Source organism: Myotis nattereri (assembly GCF_964212035.1).
Source record: "Myotis nattereri genome assembly, chromosome: 1".
In the NCBI taxonomy this organism is placed as follows: Eukaryota; Metazoa; Chordata; class Mammalia; order Chiroptera; family Vespertilionidae; genus Myotis; species Myotis nattereri.
In genome coordinates, this window is record NC_138075.1 from 133246327 (window position 1) to 133262676 (window position 16350).

The window sequence follows — 16350 nt, forward strand, 5'->3', positions numbered from 1 at the left end:
AAAACATTTTTTTTTATTGATTTCAGAAAGGAAGGGAGAGGGGAGAGAGAGAGAGAGAGAAACATCAATATGAGAGGGAATCATTGATCGGCTGCCTCCTGCACTCCCGCCAGTGGGGATTAAGCCCACAACCCAGGCATGTGCCCCTGACTGGAATTGAACCCGGGACCCTTAAGTCTGCTGGCCGATGCTCTATCCACTGAGCCGAACCAGCTAGGGCTCTCCTTTTCTTTTGATGAATAATTTCACAGGGTACATAATCCTAGGTTAGTGGTTATTTACTCTCAACGTAGCCATTTCACTCTGTTCCTCTCCTGTTTGCATGGTTTTTGAGGCATCAGATGTCATTCTGTTTATTCCTATATAGGTACAGCAGCGGTTCTCAACCTGTGGGTCGCGACCTCTTTGGGGGTTGAACGACCCTTTCACAGGGGTACTTAAGAGTATTGGAAAACACATATATAATTACATATTGTTTTTGTGATTAATCACTATGCTTTAATTATGTTCAATTTGTAACAATGAAATTGGGGGTCACCACAACATGAGGAACTGTATTAAAGGGTCGTGGCATTAGGAAGGTTGAGAACCACTGAGGTACAGTGTTGTGTTTTTTGTTTTGTTTTTCTTCTGCTGGCTTCTTTTTCTATATATTCTTCATCTTTGATCTTTTGCAGTTTGAATATGATATGCCTAGGTGTTGTTATTTTGACATTTATTGTGTTTGGTTTCCTCAGTTCTTCTAGGACCTGTGGTTTGGCGTCTAATTTGGGGAAGATCTGAATCATTGTCTCAAATATTTCTTCTGTTTTTTTTGTTTGTTTGTTTTTTCGCCTCTGTGTTGCACCTTTTGTAGTTTTCCACAGTTCTTGGATAATCTGTTTCAGTTTTTTTCAGTCACTTTTTTTTCTCTTTGCTTCTCAGTTTTCAAAGTTTCTGTTGACATATCCTCAAGTTTAGAGATAATTTCTATCATGTCCAGTCTACTGTAGAGCTCATCAATGGCATTCTTAATTTTATTCTGTTCTTCATCTCTAGTATTTTTCTTTGATTATTTTTTAGAATTTTCATCTCTGCTTACATTGCCCATTTGTTCTTGCATGCTGTCTCATTATTCCATTAGAACTCGTAGCATATTAATCATAGTTTAAAACATTCCTGGTCTGATAATTCCAATATTCCTGCCATGTCTGAGTCTGGTTCTGATACTTGCTCCGTCTTTCAGACTTTTTTGCTTTATAAGTGTGCGTTAATGAAACTTAGACATAATGAACTAGATAAAATGAACACCAGCCCTTAGTGGTCTGGTGGTAAGGTGTCAGTGGGAAAGCATTCTATATTCCTGTGATTGGGTCTCAGTCTTGTCGTGAACCTCTGCCACTGGAGTGTGAATTTCTCACATGCTGATCAGTATCCCCTGTATCCCTCCAGGTGGAACAGGGTGGCCACAGTGGGTTGGAGTTGGGTATTTCCCTTACCTAGGTGGGTTAATCTCTGACCAAACCCTAGTTGGTTAGGTGCTGGCAAATAGTTTCTCTTGAGAGTAGTGGGTCTTATTAACAAGAGAATGCTCTGGTATCTTTCACAATAATTACTGTTCTCCTTCCTCTGGCATTTTGGCCCAGACTTGTCCACACTTAGTCCCAGCAATTTGTTACAGTTTAAATTTTCATGCCACTAGTGGTTTCTGGTGATGTTTCTGCTCTAAGTTGTGATTCTGTGTATCCACCTGTCTGTGTTTCTAATTTGGGGGGGTAGCAATTTTCTCTGTGACTTCACCTTTGAGGGACATACGAAAAGTTGTTTCTTATCCACTTTTTTAGTGCTTTACTTGTTAGAATGGAGTGATGACTTCTAACTCCCTGACATGTTGGACAGGAAACAAGAAGTTGATGCCTGTGTCTTAACTATGTCTGATGTCTCCTTGTCTAGAAAATCTTCGCTTTACCTCCAGAAAACAAACCTTCACTCCTTTTTTTTAGGAGGAGTAGAGGTGGTTCCTAGAGCCCTTGAGTAAGAAAGGCAAAGTAAGGACCTGTCTACATTTCAAACAGCATTAACCCATTTACATCTAACTTTAAATCATCTTTATTCTTCACTCTCAGTTTCAAAACTTCCTTTTGCTACCAATATTTGAATTTTCTGAGAATTCAGTGGTGTAAAACATGCCGGTTCTTACACTTTTTTTCTTACTGCCAATATACGATCCACTTTTCTTGGTCTTCTACATTGTTATATAGCTTTTGAGGTATTGTTGCTATTATTGCTTCTCATGTTTTCCCTCTCTTGATATTTTTAATTTGTCAAGTTTTTATTTAAGGGAAATATTCAGTTAAAGCTTGTTTTTCTTTTGTTCAGTTTCTTCTTATCAGAACCCAAAATCAAAGCTAAATAATTAATTTAATTCCCTGAAACATTTTATAGAGATTTGCCTATGTTCCTTCACTGGCAAGTAAAGCTAAGAATTATTTGATAATGAAATGATTTCTTATTTTTATTTTGATATCTGCAGGGAGAGATAGACCTGCATATAATTATTTAAAAAAAGAAAAATCAATGGCATATTTTTTATACAAAGTAAAAGCAACTGAAATGGGAATGGGGAAAATAATTGTGACAGGTAATAAAGGTGCCCTTTTTAAAGATGGACTTGAACATCTCATTAATCAGACTGCTGACAGTTATTGTGATTTGTTGTTGATACTTGATTATACTACAACTAGAGGCCTGGTGCACAAAAATTTGTGCACTTGGGCGGGGGGAATCCCTCATTCCGACCTGTGCCCTCTCTCAGTCTGGGGCCACTCGGGGGATGACCACCTGCTGGCTTATGCCTGCCCCCCGGGGGATTGGGCTTAAGCTGGCAGTCAGATATCCCTCTGGCAGCCCGGGAGCCCTTGGGGGATGTCCACTTGCCAGTGGGAAGCAGGCCTAAGGTGCAGTTGACATCCTTAGCACTGCTGAGGAGGTGGGAGAGGCTCCCACCACCACCGTTGTACTGGCAGCCATCAGCCTGGCTTGTGGCTGAGCAGAGCTCCCCCTGTGGGAGCACACTGACCACCAGGGTGCAGCTCCTGCGTTGTGCGTCTGCCCCCTGGTGGTCAGTGTGTGTCATAGTGACCAGTCATTCCCAGTCGTTCTGCTGTTAAGGTCATTTTGCATATTACCCTTTTATTATATAGGATAGGGGCCTGGTGCATGGGTAGGGGCCGGCTGGTTTGCCCTGAAGGGTGTCCCGGATCAGGTGGGGGTCTCGCTGGGGTGCCTGGCCAGCCTGGGTGAGGGCCGTTTTCAGACTGGCCACACCCTCTTCAGGGTGGGGGTCCCCACTGGAGTGCCGGGCCAGCCTGGGTGAGGGGCTGATGGCTGTTTGCAGGCTGGCCAAGCCCCCCAGCAGGGACCCTCACCCCATGAGGTTGTGGCCAGCCTGGGTGAAGGGCTGATGGCTGTTTGCATGCTGGCCACAGCCCCCTCAGGATGGGGATCCCCGCTGGGGTGCCTGGCCAGCCTGGGTGAGGGGCTGAGGGTCATTTTCATGCTGGCCATGGCCCCCAGCCACCCAAGCTCCCAGTGGAGGCTGGCTGGAAGCAGGTATCTGGGATTTATTTATCTTCTATAATTGAAACTTTGTTGCCTTGAGCGGAGGCTACGGCCAGCAGGGCAGGCTGGAAGCTTGGCTTCCTCCATCACCGGGGCAACCAAGCTTCCTGCTTGCTCCAGCTCCATGGCTGTCGGCCACCATCTTGGTTGGGTTAATTTGCATATAGTCACTCTGATTGGCTGGTGAGCGTGGCTTGGGGCATAGCGAAGGTATGGTCACTTTGCATATTTCTCTTTTATTAGAGTAGATTTGATGATTTGAATCTGATTATTTACCCTTTAAAGGTTTTTATAAGGTACTATTTCTGCAATTTCTCTTTATAATATACAGAGAAAGCAACTAGTGAGATGAATACTGCTGAAGATTGGGGTCTCATTTTGGATATTTGTGATAAAGTCGGTCAGTCTCGCACTGGGTAAGTGTTGCAAAATTTCAAAGAACTTTTATTCATTTGTCCTTTTTATTAATATGAATACAAAAAAGATAAGGTGGAACGTATTACAATTATAATTTATTTTAAAAGAGAATGTTTTTCCTAGAAGGATTTGAAGAATCATCCTATTTGGGTTACTTCTTATCACCAGTTAGAGTAACATGACTGGTAAAAATGTTGCCACTTTAATCACTCTTTTCCTCCTGAAATCTAGTTTTTTTTCACTTGATTTTTCAAGTCATTAGGGATTTTTTAGTTACAAAGTTTGATGGTCATTTCTGAGTTCTGTTCTTTGTCACATCTGCAACGTACTACCACCCAACTGATGAGTGACTACTGAAAGAGGCACTTTAGGGAAGTAGAACCTTAAACTTTTTGGTATATGGGCTTTTGGGAAACACCCAGCTTTCTAAGCAGTTCAGTGAGTAGATTAACTGGTATGTATATATTAGTGATTTCCTTAATTCCTGGGCTAATAATATCCAGATATTAGCAGCCTTACCCAAACATTTTGTCTTATTCATGTACTTTCATATGAAAAATGTTAGGGAGCACTATTGCATTATACTTGATTCTTCTGCTCTGATGTACCCTCTTTTGGCTGTTGTTCTTTCCCTTCTAAATATAGTTTCTTAAACATTTTTTTATTTATATTTTTCCCTTAGTATCATTTTCTAATATTTTTTTTCTCTTAAAATCTGACAACTTTCAGGTAACGTGTTTTTTCAGCTCTAATTTTGTATCCAATCACTAGTTTTGTAGACACAGCATTATCTATCTATCTATCTATATCTATCTATCTATCTATCTATCTATCTATCTATATATATATATATATATATATGCCTAAGTGACCAACTGTCCGTCCAACCAACCAGCCAGCACATATGATGTGCACTGGCAATTTAAAAATAAATGTTGCCAAAACCGGTTTGGCTCAGTGGATAGAGCGTCGGCCTGCGGACTGAAAGGTCCCAGGTTCGATTCCGGTCAAGGGCATGTACCTGGGTTGCGGGCATATCCCCAGTAGGAGATGTGCAGGAGGCAGCTGATCGATGTTTCTCTCTCATCGATGTTTCTAACTCTCTATCTTTCTCCCTTCCTTTCTGTAAAAAATCAATAAAATATATTTTAAATAAATAAATAAATAAATAAAAATAAATGTTGACTTGCATATGTGTGATAGATATAAAGCTCTCGCTGACACCAATCACACACGATGCCAGAAAGTATCTGAAGACCAACTATTGGCACAACATGCCTCTGAAGCTGAAATTAATTAATTTTCTTTCAATTGCATGAATCCATGCACTGGGTCACTAGTTTCTGGATAGTCATGCTGTATAAACCTTAATCTTGCCATCTGTAAATCTGTCTTGTGTCTCTTTTATCTTTAAACTTACTTTCCCTCCTTTGTTCCCTATTTCTGTTAATGAAAAAATTATTCTTGTATTTGTACTTAAAACCTTAGTTCCTGCCACATTTATTTTGTTACCCAACTCTATGAATTGCCCCCATAATATCCCTCAGAATGTTGGTAAAATATATGGGTTCATGTCATTTGGTATGTTTGCGTTGTTGTGCAATCATCACTGCCACCCAGCTCTAGAGTTTTTTATCATCCCCAACTGATCTCTGTACCTGTTAAACAACTTTCCATTCTCCCCTCCTCCCGCAACTGAAAACCACATATAGTTTGTTTTTAATCTTTTAAATCATTTTATAGTTAATGTATATGAAAAACTTATGGAGATCTATCTGGTTAATGTTACTAGGAATCTATATACTCATAAGATTTCTCCCCCAAAATGTATATATATTTGAATAGCTGATAACTCACTTAATTTTCACTCCTTTTCGGGAAATAATGGGTGAAGCCAGACTAAGCTTTGAACAAGGAAAATTTATCTTAAAGTGCCACTAGATTTTTTAAAAATGGATATACACAAAAGATAAAATTTACGGTACAAAACTGGCAACAGTTGACGGATTGAAGGCACACATACCTAATGAAATTATCGATGTTTGCAGTTCCATTGCTTTGTGTTATCAGCAGTGCTTGGACCAGAATGGCTATCAGTTTAAAAACAGGCATTGAGAAAAAAATTGTTCATTTCTGTAGATTCTTTTAAATTTTGAAAATGAACTGTATGTTAATAAACACTGAGTTTATAGTCATTCAAAGTGCATATACATTTTTTGGTGGGGACACCCTGTATGTTTAGATATGGGTTGCTGAGGGTAGCATAAGATTATTGAACAATATTATAGGTTGTCAGTGAGTTATTCTAGATACCTGGTGTGCTTTAAAGAAGATTAAGACATGTAATTGGTGTGAGAGAGGAGAGGGACATCAGCTGTCTTGCGACAAATTTAGACAGGGTAGGTTAGTGTAGAGGGAAGTTATAGATTGCAATGCAATTAGTAAGTTTATTTTTTTAGGCAATAGTTTAGATTTTTTTAAAAAAAGTATTACCATTTGGTGTTAATCTGTAATTTTATAAAATGTACTAGAGGCCTGTTTCATGAAGAGATTTGTGCAATAGGCCTTCCTTTCCCCTGGCAGCCGGCACCAGTTTGCCTCTGGCACCCGGGGCCCAACTCTTCGCTCTGGCCGAGTTCTGGCTGGAGCCGGCCCCAGAAACGTCAGGCTTAGCTGCTCTGCTGGCCCCGGGGCCGTGAGGCCTCCCTGCTCCGGCCCTGGGCCGTCAGGCTTCGCTCCACTCCTTGGAGCCTACGTATGCAAATTAGCCGCCATCTTTGTTGGTGGTTAATTTGCATATCGTGCTGATTAGCCAATGGGAGGCATAGCAAAGGTACGGTCAATTACCATGTTTATTATTATGTATAGATCTATTTAAGAGGACTCATTTAGGGATGATAAAGGGGACTTTTGGAAAAACATTTCTTATTTAGTAAGATTTTTAAAAATAAAAATGATGTGTATCAAGCAACATATTATAGAATTATTTAATGCATAAATACAATGATTTAAGTCTTTCTTCCCTAAGGAAATAGTTTTTAAAAATCCTTCGGCCTCTCCTTCCCCTCCCCCTTTCCCTCCCCCTCTCCTCCTGCCCTCCTGCCCTCTTGCCCTTCCCTGCCCATTCCTTTCTTTTTGTTACAGTAACCTGTTTTGGAGTTCTGGTAGTTTGGAAAATGTTCACTGGTGTTTTGAAAATCTTTTCTTAATTCTTCCTCTCTCAAAAAAAATCTTGCTGTTCTGTTTTTTAAATCACACACACCGTGTGTATTAGTTGATTTAAAAATTTATAGTATTTTTATATAATAAAAATGCACTTTTTTTGCTTTTAAAATAGAAACATATTCACATGGCTCAAAAATTAAAACAACTTAAAAGATGACCATTGACAAACTCCTATCCTCCTCCCCCCCCCCCCCCAATCCTCTAGGTAACCACTTTTGTTTCTTTTATATCATTTCATTGTTTCTTTACACACATGTGAATATATTTCCCCCATTCGTAGACAGTCGGCATATTGTATACACTATTCTACATTTGTAATTTCTTAATATATCCTATTAGTCTTAAAAATGTATTTCCTCTAATGTCTATTAGTATTACATTGGTTGTAAAAATTGAAAAATTAAGAAATAATTTTCTAGTTTAGCATTGGTTTTGATTAGTGGCATGTAGAATATTTAACATAATAATTATTAGTTAAAATTATTATTTTAAATATATCAATTTCAGGAAACGTAAGAGATGTAATTCCTGTTTGCCTCATATAGATGATAAGGTTTTTTAAAAGCCTGAAGTGTTTGAATATGCTGGACTTAAAACCTTAGAAACATTCTGAAAATTTTTTTCTAACTTCCTGAGATATTCACATGATTTTTAGTGTACAGTTCCAGTGTATGAGTAAGTACTGGAAAACGCCTAGCCAGTGAGGTCATATGATGGACTGAACAGTCTCTGTTTAGAATCAAGAGAACTTTTAGAATGATAGTAGCAGTTTTCTTTAACATGTTTTCACATACTAAAAATAGCTTTGTCTGTTAGTTTTGATTGATTTGTTTATATTATATGTAAAAAATGTGAGCATAAGTATAGGTTAAATATATCAGAGTTAAAATTAAAGTTCTGTAATTGACTGCCAGATTATTTTGTGCTACTATTTTATATCTGAACTGTCTTTAAAGATATAGTTGACTGAAGGTGGAAAATGTACCTTTTCTTTTTAACTCGGCTAAGAGCTCAATTTAGGTTGTAAGTTTTGATTTAGTCAAACAGAATTAGAAGGATAAACTAGTAGTCATTACTAATATTTTGTGAAAAGTCTTTTGAAAGGAGTTTGTTAAAAATGTTTTTCATTGGATCTTTAATGTCCTGTCCTGGACCTGGGCTATGACTTTTTCTGACCTTCAACTGGAGATTGATAGAATACTATATTCCTGGTTTTTTAAGGGAAAATTAAAGTCTTCAAGTTGGAAGGGCTGCATCAGGGAGAGAAAAAGTTCTGTTGCACTATATATTTTATTACAATCATATCCCCAATTTCCAGGCCTTAATTTTCAGAGTTTTTAAATGCCTTTTTAAGACTAAACTCAACATTTATTGACTTATTATTTGCCAAATCTTAAGTTGTTTGTATGAAAAAAGGCATGCAGGTTATAATTATTGTAATTGCTTTATTAACTTTGTTTTGCCTACTCACCACTGCAAATCTATGTTTGCTCACCACTGTATATTCTTGAATGGTAAGTTGTAGTAAAGCACTTTTTATAGCATATCAAATGAAAATGTAAAACTTAATTCACTCTGAAATAGCTTTGGAAGCTAAAGTTGTAAAACTAACTTGATAGAAGAAGATATGTTTGTGCTTTCTAGAACTAACATGGTTGAGTGTGTCTCTAAGTCCCTGGCACCAGTCTAGTATTGTAATAACATAATGATAAGAAAGCATTATAATTCCCTATTATAGTTAAGGTCTGTCAAGTTACAACTCTTTTTTTACTGTATCACAGTGCTGCTTTTGTCTGGCAGTGGTTCTTAGCCTGGTGGTATTGCTCTACTAGGGATGGCTTTGGTTGTCACACTGACATGGGGTTACTACTGACATTGATTAGGGGGGACCAGGGGCATTATATGCCAGATCATCTTACTCTACAAATAATTTTTCTGCCCCAAATACCAGGTGTGCATCTGTTTAGAAACATATTACTAATATTTTTGTACTTTTAAGTTCTATTTCATAGTTGATTAATACTATGTGAGCACATTCATTAACTGATATAGATATAAGTGGGTAAACATTTATAAGTAATGTGTGGTAACAATTTTGGAAATTTACTTGGAGCTATTCAGAAAGATTTGAAATTTCATTATTCTTTGAAAAGAGAATTGTAGGATTGCAAAATTAGTTTTAGTTTTCCTTGACCCCCTGACAATATATTTGAACTACATCATATGCATGTTTAACTTATTGAATTTAACTGTATTCTTTTGTAACCCCTCATTTTACTTTTCCTAAAAACTTGTCCCTGGTATTCATTTAATGAGCTTATATGTGCTATCTCACAATTACAGCCCCCATTTCTCTTATAAACTGTGAATGTCTCACTGTGAGTGTGATTCTTGCTCAGAATATGCATGTTTTAAACAATATAGCCCTATATGCAAGCTAACTTCTTTAGCTGGTGCTAAAAGTAACATTTTGCTTTAATAATTAAGGAACAGTTGCCTGTATTGAGCATAATTGAGAGATGGCAGAGTATGTTCTCCAACAGATAGTCCCCTAATCGAGAACAGTTGATGAACTGCAGTTTTTCCTTTATAATCTTGACTTTTCAAACAAATCCTAGGAATGGTGCAATTTCATTACATTTTACAATAGTGTGATATATGCTATTTCTGTTTATCACATGGAAGAAAAACAGTTATTTTGTGGTTGGAAAATTGGGAGAGAGAATTCCCCTTTCCTGTTTTTTGTTTGCTTGTATTTCACTTCTTATTTTGTTTTCCCATCTCAAAATAAGGAAGAGAGAGAATATATCATACAAAAAGTTTTAAAATATCAAAATGAGGTTTTGACAAGTTTTTAAGAGAGATGAGGATTTGATTACCCTTACAAAGGTAGGTGATAGAAACCATTGGTACACTCTTAAATGCACATGCAGATTTTATTGTAGCATGAATTTTTAGAAAATACTTCATTTGTGTTTATTACCATGTCATTTTTCTCACATGCTGTGTTCCTCCCAGTACTACTTATTGTTCATCTTTCCCTTATCATTGTCTTATTATAATTCTAAGAAATAAATTTTATGATTGTGCATTTTTCACATAGAAAGCAAATTCAGTGGAAAATATGCAGAAATTGATAAATGGCTCTATAAGGGAGACTTTAATTCTAAATACTATGGTACAACAGTGAAAAGTAGTATTTTCTATATTTAACTCAACAGCTTTTTATTTTATTTATTTATTTTTAAAATACATTTTATTGATTTTTTAGAGAGGAAGAGAGAGGGATAGAGAGTTAGAAACATCGATGAGAGAGAAACATCGATCAGCTGCCTCCTGCACACGTACTGGGGATGTGCCCGCAACCAAGGTACATGCCCTTGACTGGAATCGAACCTGGGACCTTTCAGTCTGCAGGCTGACGCTCTATCCACTGAGCCAAACCAGTCAGGGCTATTTTATTTATTTTTTAATTATTTTTTAAGGTTCAAATAGGTATGCTAATTTTTTTATGTATTATTAGAGGCCTGGCCTGGTGCATGAAATTCGTGCATCGAGGGGGGGTGTCTCTCAGCTCAGCCTACACCCTCTCCAATCCGGGACCACTGGCTCCTAACCACTCGTCTGCCTGCCTGATCACCCCTAACCACTCTGCCTGCCTGCCTGATTGCCCCTAACTGCTCTCCCCTGCTGGCCTGATCACCCCTAACCGCCTCTGCCTCGGCCCCCACCACCATGGCTTTGTTTGTAAGGATGTCCGGAAGGATGTCTGGAAGATGTCTGGTTTAATTAGCATATTGACCTTTTATTAGTATAGATTTTTTAAAATTTATCTTTATTGTTGAAAGTATTGCAGATGTCTCCCTTTCCCCCCCATTGGCCCCCTCCATCCTGAACCTGCGCCCCCAGCTCCAAGGCCTTCACTACAATACTTATTGTCTGTGTCCATGGGTTATGCATATATGCATGTAAGTTTTTGGTTAATCTCTCCCCACCCACCCACCCACTAACTCCTGCCTTCCCTCTGAGATTCATCAGTCTGTTCCATGCTTCTATGTCTCTGGGTCTATTTTGTCCACATAAAAGTGAGATCATGTGATACTTGTCTTTCTCTGACTGGCTTATTTCATTTAGCACAATACTCTCCAGGTCCCTCCATGCTATCTCAAAGAGTAAGAGATCATTCCTTTTACAGCTTCATAGTATTCCGTGATGTAGATTTACCACAGCTTTTTTATCCACATCTACTGATGGTCACTTGGGCTGTTTTCAGATCTTAGCTATTGTAAATTGTGCTGCTATGAACATAGGGGTGCATGCATTCTTTCTGATTGTTGTTTCAGGTTTCATAGGATAAATTCCTACAAGTGGGATCACTGGGTCAAATGGCACTTCTATTTTGAAATTTTTGAGGAAACTCCACACTGTTTTCCATAGTGGCTGCATCAGTCTGCATTCCCCTAGCAGTGTACTAGGGTTCCCTTTTCTCCACATCTTCGCCAGCACTTGTCATTTGTTGATCTGTTAATGGTAGCCATTCTGACAGGTTTGAGGTGATACCTCATTGTCCTTTTAATTTGCATCTCTCTGATGATCAGTGACTTTGAACATTTTTTCATATGTCTCTTGGCTATCTGTATGTCCACTTTGGAGAAGTGTCTATTTAGGCCCTTTGGCCATTTTTTAATTGGGTTGTTTGTCCTTTTTTTGTTGTTGTTAGGTTGTATGAATTTTTCTATGTATTTTGGAAATTAAACCCTTCTAAGATGTATCATTGACAAATATATCCCCCTATACAGTGGAATTTCTTTTCATTTTGTTGATAGTCTCTTTTGCTGTGCAGAAGCTTTTTATTTTGATGTAGTCCCATTTGTTTATTTCTCATTTGTTCCTTTGGTCTAGGAGATGTAGCCACACACATATTGCTACGAGAGATGTCTGAGATTTTGCTGCTCTTGTTTCTTTTAGGATTTTTATGGTTTCACAACTTACATTTAAGTCTTTTACCCATTTTGAGTTTATTTTTGTGCATGGTGTAAATTGATGGTCTAGTTTCATTTTCTTGCATGGATCTGTCCAGTTTTCCCAACACCATTTATTGAAGAGCCTGTCTTGACTCCATTGTATATTCTTGCCTACTTTTTCAAATATTAATTGAGCATAATGGCTTGGGTTGATTTCTGGGTTCTCTATTCTGTCCTATTGATCTATATGCCTCTTCTTGTGCCAGTACCAGGCTGTTTTGATTACAGTGGCTTTGGAGTATAGCTTGATATTTCAACAGCTTTTTATTGAGCATCAACCATACAGATGGCACTATTCTACGCAATATGCAGAATGAAAGTATATTACCTTCAGTCACTGCAGAGCAGTAGTAGTTGCTTTAGGATCGTTGATAGTTGAATGCTTGACACATAATGAGTAGTCAATAAACATTACCTCTTTTATTTATATTTTTCCTCTTATCCCATACTCTTCAAGTAAAACTTCCCAAAAGACAATGAAACATCCTTAGGAACAGATGTTTCTATTTTTTATTCTAATTTTTCTCTGTTAAGAAGGGTTTTTTCCCCCCTTTTTATCACAGTGCTTGGTAATTGTTTTTTCCATTCTTAAAGAATTTTCCTAGGATAATTATTTTTACTGGTCAAAATTTCTAGGGCTCATTAGAATTCAAATCATTTGATAATGTTTTTTCTTTTGTTTGTGTATTTCTATTTACATATTTATTTCACAAACCATGAAATCTATCAATTCATTAGTTTTTAGTATATTCAGATGTTTGTGCAACTGTCACTACTATCTAATTTCAGAATATTTATCACCCCCAAAATAAACCTGTATTCCTTAGCACTTTCTTTTATTCCCATCTCTCCTCAGCCCTATAAACCACTAATTTACTTCCTATCAGTATGGTCTTACCTATTCTAGACATTTTGTATAAATGGAATCATACACTATGTGGTTGAATCATAAAATATGTGTTGTTTTTGGGACCAGCTTCATTTAGTATAATGTTCATCCATGTTGTAGTATGTATCAGTACTTCATTCTCTTCCTCCCCCCCTTTTATTTGGCAGAATACAAGTAACATGAAATTTACTATTTTAACAATTTTTATGTGTACAATTCAGTGTAATTCAGTACATTTACTGTACTGTGCAGCTGTCACCACTATTCATTTCCAAAACTTTTTTAATAATCCCAAACAAACTCTGTCTGCATTAATAAGAACTCTTCATTCCCCCCTCCTCCTAGCAGCCGTGGGCAAACTACGGCCTGCGGGCCGGATCCAGCCTGTTTGAAATGAATAAAACTAAAAAAAAAAAAAAGACCATACCCTTTTATGTAATGATGTTTACTTTGAATTTATATTAGTTCACACACACACTCCATCCATGCTTTTGTTCCGGCCCTCCGGTCCAGTTTAAGAACCCATTGTGGCCCTCGAGTCAAAAAGTTTGCCCACCCCTGTAGCCACTGGTGACTCCTGTTCTATTTTCTGTCTCTGTATTTGCTTGTTTTAGGTACTTCATATAAGTGGAGTCACACAACATTTGTCCTTTTGTGTTTGGCTCTTCAACACATAGATCACATTTTTTGCCCAGCCTTGTGGAGTTTTTAACCTTTGTATGCCTGGATTTTCCCACAGCAGATTGAAATGGACCCTTATGTTGGTATATAGAACCCTTTCTTCATATACTAGTAGTTCCTTCTACTCTGTCTTGCAAATTTTAGCTCCCTCAGCCTTTGGAGTTCTGATTTCTGTCCTCTCAACTCAGTGAGATAATGTTCTCTTCTTGGGATCACCTTCTCTTTACTGAGATCCAGGAACTGTTTTAATGCAGGAAGCTTGTATTGCTATCTGGAAAATGTCTCTAGGCAGAAATTGAGGCAAAAGTCTAGCTTATTCAATTTGTCTTCCTTCTTAGAGATCATCATTATGCACTGCCTGTGATCTTGCATACTAAACAGGTTCCTCAATGTATATTTTACATATGTTTTTCTAGCTTTGTAATTGTTTATAGCAGGAGTATAAGTCTGGTTCCAGTTATTCTGTCATGACTAGAAGTGAAAGTCTTGGTCTTATCATTTTATTTTCAAAACTTTTTTTACTCAGAATTAGCCTAAAATGCCTCATCTGTGATTGCTAAGGAAGAGAGTCTGTTAATCTTGTTTGAAAAATTTAAAGGAACTTGTCAGTCTACGATGTTTCAGTTGTGCCATTAATAAAAATTAAACTTCTTTACCATATTCTCCCTATTGCCTATGATAGTTGGGGGGTGGGGCTGATGTACTACTAATTGAGTGTTACATTTCTCATTTTTTAGACCTAAAGATTGTCTTCGGTCTATTATGAGGAGGGTGAACCATAAAGATCCTCATGTTGCTATGCAAGCTCTGACTGTGAGTGATTTGATTTTAGGTTCTATGACAAAATTACCTGCTGAAATTGAGCCCTTTTAACTTTGGAATTTATGTTTTTAGCTTCTAGGAGCATGTGTATCAAACTGTGGCAAAATTTTTCACTTAGAAGTATGTTCAAGAGATTTTGCTAGTGAAGTAAGCAACGTATTAAACAAGGTAAGGAACATTATTCCCAGAAATGAATTAAGACAGTGATTTTTTTTTAATGTATTTAATTGTTCAGTTCTTTACATTTTATATCAGTGATTGCCAACCTTTTGGACCTCACGGACCACCAATTGGCGACCACTGCTCCAAAGGCTTCCTTAAAACGGTGGTTGCCAACCTTTCGGACCTCAGGACCACCAGTGGTCTGCAAACCACCGGTTGTGGACTGCTGTTTTAAACCACAAAGGACTAGTCTGTCCTTTTTTTAAATAAAACAAAAACAAAACCCACAACAAAAACCTCTTTCTAGGCTATTTTCTATCCAATATATAAGTAGATATTATGTTTTGCTAAGGGGACTACATATTTATAATTTCGAGAGTTGGTTTTTTTCCAGCCAAATTAGAGTATATTGAACCTCTTTATCATTCCTTTCATCTGATAAGTAAATATGTGTATTTCTCTGATTAAATAATACCCATCAATTTTTAGGCACAGTTTTTTTTTACCACAGAATAATTTTGTAGCCACAGAATTATTTTCTCAATGTAGAATTGTTCAGAAATATTCCCAAAATATAGCACTGTTGAGTTTCATCTTTATATGAATAAGGCTACCGCTTGACCATTATAGGATTTTAATACTATATATTTACTTAATGAGTACAGAATAAAGAATTCAAATCTTGAAATTTAAGGACTTTAAAAAATGTAAGTTTTTAAGTAACATGTGAGTTTTCCCAGTAAAAATCTGTATTCTAAAGGTAATCATTTCTGGCTTTTTGGGGTGGGGGTGGGGATGGGGGATGTATTATATCAAGAAAGAAATTTTTTAAGTGTTAAAAGGGAAAATGCCTTTTTAAAAAATATATTTTTGTATTGATTTATAGAGAGGAAGGGAGAGGGTTAGAAAGATAGAAACATCAATGAGAGAGAAACATTGATTGGCTGCCTACTGCATGCCCCTCACTGGGGATCGCACTCATAACCTGGGCATATGCCCTGACCATGTACCCTGATTGGAAGCTAACCATGACCTCTTGGTTCATGGGCTAATGCTCAATCATTGAGTCATGCTGGCCAGGCAAAAATGTCTTTTTTGGAAAAATAAGTATTTTTAGGTTTTTGTAGAAAACAGTACAGAAATGAGATAAGAAATATAAAATTCTGTACTTTTCAAACATGATTACATAAAAATGTTTTACCTGTTCTGCTTTATTAAGTTGTATTTAGATATTTTCTACTAATTAATAACCATTCTTTTTTTCTCTCTCTCTTTTAATCCTCACCTGTGGATATGTTTTTATTGATTTTTAGAGAGAGAGGAGTGGGGGTGGGGAGAGAAAGAGAAAGAAACGTTAGTGTGAGAGAAAAACATCAATTGATTGTCTGGTGCATATGAGCCCTGACTGGGGATCAAACCTACAACCTAGGTATGTGTCCAAAACCCACAAATTTTGATGTATGGGACCGCAGTCTAACTGAGCCTTCTGGCCAGGGCAGTAACCATTCTTATGATGTCCTGATAGCCATC

The 16350-nt window shown here is 37.3% G+C and overlaps 1 protein-coding gene across 1 annotated transcript in view; it reads left to right on the forward strand.

Annotated features, from left to right (window-relative positions):
• STAM (signal transducing adaptor molecule) overlaps window positions 1-16350 on the forward strand; it is a 67591-nt gene that overhangs the window by 20463 nt on the left and 30778 nt on the right. The window contains exons 2-4 of the mRNA XM_081091354.1: window positions 3932-4016; window positions 14574-14649; window positions 14731-14826. Coding sequence (XP_080947480.1) covers window positions 3932-4016; window positions 14574-14649; window positions 14731-14826 — 257 coding nt within the window. The remainder of the gene's footprint in view (window positions 1-3931; window positions 4017-14573; window positions 14650-14730; window positions 14827-16350) is intronic.